The following is a 4453-nucleotide window of genomic DNA, read 5'->3' as shown; positions in this document are numbered from 1 at the left end:
AAAAAAAAAAAAAAAAATTCTTTCTATTTCTCTGATGTTTCTGTAATGAATACTTTGATTTTTCAGATGAGAAACAAATTCAATAAATTTTATATTTTTAACTGTCCAGTTGATGCACTCCAAGAAGTAAAGTAACAAAATCCAAATAAATGTACAACATACCCATAAACTGAAATCACCCAACCTATTCCTTAAGATTGGAATTGTGGTTGTATGAGAATATTTAGGAAGGTCAAGATCTTCCCCTTTAAAGGTGATTTAAGATAAACCAAAGATGCTAGTTAATATGTCCATATAACCAAATTACAAGCTTAGCTTTTTTTTTTGTTTGTTTGTTTTTTTTTGAGATGGAGTCTGGCTCTGTCACCCAGGCTGGAGTGCAGTGGTGTGATATCAGCTCACTGTAACCTTGACCCTCCCAGGTTCAAGCAATTTTCCAGCTTCAGCCTCCTGAGTAACTGGGATTATAGGTGCACACCACCATGCCCAGCTAATTTTTGTATTTTTGTAGAGGTGGGGGTTTCATGACGTTGTCCAGGCTGGTCTAGAACTCCTGACCTCAAGTGATCCACCCGTGTTGGCCTCCCAAAGTGCTGGAATTACAGGCATGAGCCACTGTGCCCGGCCACAAGTTAATTTAAATATGATGTGTAATAACTGAATTTCTAAAAGTCAGATTATAAGGCTGGTGTGATGGCTCAGGCCTGTAATCCCAGCACTTTGGGAGGCCAAGGCAGGAGGATTGCTTTAGCCCAGGAGTTCAAGACCAACCTGGGCAACATAGGAAGGGCCCATCTTTATTAGAAATAAATAAATGTCAGATTATGTGTTTTCCGATATTTTTCCTTCTTTCTGAATGTTGAAATACATACAGAAAATTAGTCAGTCTTCGGCCGGGCGCGGTGGCTCAAGCCTGTAATCCCAGCACTTTGGGAGGCCGAGACGGGCGGATTACAAGGTCAGGAGATCGAGACCATCCTGGCTAACACAGTGAAACCCCGTCTCTACTAAAAATACAGAAAACTAGCCGGGCGAGGTGGCGGGCGCCTGTAGTCCCAGCTACTTGGGAGGCTGAGGCAGGAGAATGGCATAAACCTGGGAGGCGGAGCTTGCAGTGAGCTGAGATCCGGCCACTGCACTCCAGCCCGGGCGACAGAGCGAGACTCCGTCTCAAAAAAAAAAAAAAGAAAATTAGTCAGTCTTCAAAATTTTCCACAATTGTACTAATTAGAATAAATCCTGGAAACAGGATTTGTATAATAAAATTCTAATCAGGTAACATGTGGTATATTATATCATCATTACCACTCATGAAACTTTTATATACATAATAGATTTCAAAATTAAAACTTAAACTACTTACTGGAATTGTTGAGGATGGAAACTGGCAGAGGAAATAGTCCCTGTAGTGGGATGAACTACCTAGGACGTGAATTAAGGCAAATAAAGTAAAATACAGAAGGCCAGGTGCGGTGGCTCATGCCTGTAATTCCAGCACTTTGGGAGGCTGAGGCAGGCCGATCACTTGAGCTCAGGAGTTGGAGACCAGCCTGGCCAACACGGTGAAACCCCATCTCTACTAAAAACACAAATTAGGCCGGGAGCGGTGGCTCACGTTTGTAATCCTAGCACTTTGGGAGGACGAGGCGGGTGGATCACCTGAGTCAGGAGTTTGAGACCAGCCTGACCAATATGCTGAAACCCCATCTCTACTAAAAATACAAAAATTAGCCAGGGATGGTGGCGTTCATCTATAATCCCACCTACTCGGGAGGCTAAGACAGGAGAATCGCTTGAACCTGGGAGGCGGAGTTTGCAGTGAGCCAAGATCGCACCACTGCACTCCAGCCTGGACAACAGAGAGACTCCATTCCAGGAAAAAAAAAAATACTACTACTACTAATAAGAAGAAGAAGAATACAAATTACACTCGGGAGGCTGAGGCAGGGGAATCGCTTGAACCCAGGAGGCGGAGGTTGCAGTGGGCCGACATCACGGCACTGCACTCCAGCCTGGCCACAGAGCAAGACTCCGTCTCAAAATAAAAGCAATAATAATAATAACAACAATAATAATACAAATTCGCCTGGCGTCGTGCCGCAACCCTGTAGTCCCAGCTACTTGGGAGGCTGAGGTGGGAGGATCTCTTGAGTCCAAGAGTGAGCCGAGATGGCACCACTACTGCACTGCAGCCTGGGTGACAGAGAGAGTCCCTATTTCAAAAAAAAAAAAAAAAAAAAAAAAAAAAAAAACCAAAAAAGCAAAACTCTAGAAATTCCTTTTGAAGATCTCTCTTCTATCCGGTAACTGCAGGCAGTTGACATAGAATTGCATTGTTTCTTTAGCTTAATTGGTTACTTTCGGAATGTCGCTCTCATCAATCAACGCGTTATCCTTTCTTATCCTTTCTTTCTCTCTGTTTCTGTTCCTTATCTCTCTGTTTCTTATCCTTTCTTTCTCTCTGTTTCTGTCTTCTGGAGCGCACTGGCCTTCACGGCTCACTGTAACCTTGGAGTCCTGGCCTTGGCCTCCAGAAAAGCTGGGACAAATAGGCAAGGCCTCTGTCCCCGCGCCAGTCCTCACCCTCTGTCCTTCCCTAAATAGTGTCTTTATATAACTCGGTGGCCATAGTCCAGCAGGGAGGCCGCCCTGGGCAACGCCTGCCTGGCCAGCTCCTGCCCGGGAGGGCACCGGCCTCTACCCTCCGGAGGGGGCTGGGTCACCGCCTGCCTGGGCCCCTTCCAGGCAACCCTGCGCGCGTGTGCACCATGCGCCCGTGACTGGACATCTCTGGGTGTCTGGACAGCTGCGGGAGTCACGAGCAGCCGGTGAAAGGACATCTCCACAAAGCAAGGAGCACAGGCCTCCAGGGATCCCGGAGAGCAGCAGTGCGACGCGGCAAGTGCACCGAGCCCAGGGCGGCCGCGCGTGTCCTCGGGGGACGCAGCCTCCTCCCGGCTCCCCGGTTCCGGGAAGAGACGCGACCCAGGCGGGGACCGGGCGCGGGGCGAGGAGGCGCCGGGGCTGGGATGCGTGCGACCCCGAGGCCTCCACTCGGACCCGGGCCATCACTCAGGCCGCGACGTCGGCGCCAGGTCCAGCCCGACACCCGCGCAGCTCAAAGGATACAACGGCCCCGGCCGAGGGGCGGCCGAGGTGGCCCAGTACGATCTGCAGGCGGGCGGCTGCGCGGGACTGCTCCATGGCGGCGGCGCGGGGACCCCCCCACTCCCGGTCTCGGCCCCATTTAGCTCCGCCGGCGGCTCCGCCTCCAGGCGCGGTCCGGGGCAAGACGCAGGCGGGGTTAGGGGCGGCGCCATCTCGCGGGCTGGGCTGCTGGGGCGCCCTAGTCCGCTAGGGTCCGCGCGCCGGGCAACCGCGCGGGGCTGACGTGCTCCCCACACCATGATCATTTCGTCCTTTCTTTTCTTTCTTTCTTTCTTTTTAAAAAGAGACAAGATTTTGCTCTGTCGCCCAGGCTGGTGTGCAGTGCCCAATCATAGCTCACTGCAGCCTTGAACTCTTGGGCTAATTATAATTTTTTGTAGAGATGGGGTCTCCCTACATTGCCCAGGTGCGTCTCAAACTCCTCCCCGCCTCCTGCCTCGACCTCCCAAAGTGCTGGGACTACAGGCGTTAGTCATCGCCCCTGCCCCGCACCCTGTTTCTATTCCATCACCAGGACCCTTCCTGCCTCCCGGAGGCTCGGGGACCCAGTGACCAGGCCAAGGTCACCAAGTGACAAGTGGCTGGGCCAGGACCTCACTCACGCTCCTAACGTCATGGCTTCCATCTATTTCACCCCACGTGGTAAAATAGATGGAAGCCATGACGTGGCTGCTCCTTCCACTGACAGCTGAAAGAATAAAATCTCCGATTTAAACAAAAAGTTTGCCAGGCACGGTGGCTCGTGCCTGTAATCCCAGCACTTTGGGAGGCCAAGGTGGGCGGATCACAGGGTCAGGAGTTCAAGACCAGCCTGGCCAACTTGGTGAAACCTTGTCTCTACTAAAGATACAAAAATTAGCTGGGTGTTGTGGCGCACGCCTGTAATCCCAGCTGCTGGGGAGGCTGAAGCAAGAGAATCGCTTGCAACCGGGAGATGGAGAAGGACGGGGCAAGACTCTGTCTCTAAAACAAACAGGTTTTTAGCCGGATGGGTGGCTCACGCCCATAACCCCAACACTTTGGGAGGCCGAGGCAGGAGGATCGCTTGAGCGCAGGATTGCTAGAGATCAAGACCCACCTAGGTAACATAGTGAGAACACCCGATCTACAAAAAATTAGCCAGGCATGGTGGCAGGCACCTGTAATCCCAGCTACTCGGGAGGCTGAGGCAGGAGAATGGTGTGAACCCGGGAGGCGATGCTTGCAGTGAGGCGAGCTCCAGCCATTCCACTCCAGCCTGGGTGACAGAGCAAGACTCTGTTTCAAAAAAAAGAAAAAAAAGAAA

General features: G+C 51.3%; 1 protein-coding gene across 2 annotated transcripts in view; it reads right to left on the bottom strand.

Annotated features, from left to right (window-relative positions):
* Positions 1-3290, bottom strand: part of PHYH (phytanoyl-CoA 2-hydroxylase) — a 26023-nt gene extending 22733 nt beyond the window's left edge. For both annotated transcript variants that reach the window (XM_017874654.1, XM_017874647.1), the window contains exons 1-2: positions 3130-3290; positions 1364-1422 (exon numbers count right to left, since the gene is read on the bottom strand). In XM_017874654.1, the coding sequence (XP_017730143.1) occupies positions 1364-1422; positions 3130-3204 (134 nt within the window). In that variant the 5' untranslated portion in view covers positions 3205-3290. The remainder of the gene's footprint in view (positions 1-1363; positions 1423-3129) is intronic.
* Between the last annotated feature and the right edge of the window lie 1163 nt (positions 3291-4453).

Source organism: Rhinopithecus bieti, unplaced genomic scaffold, assembly GCF_001698545.2.
Source record: "Rhinopithecus bieti isolate Rb0 unplaced genomic scaffold, ASM169854v2 scaffold_1012, whole genome shotgun sequence".
Taxonomy (NCBI): Eukaryota; Metazoa; Chordata; class Mammalia; order Primates; family Cercopithecidae; genus Rhinopithecus; species Rhinopithecus bieti.
This window is presented reverse-complemented; position numbering and strand designations above follow the sequence as displayed.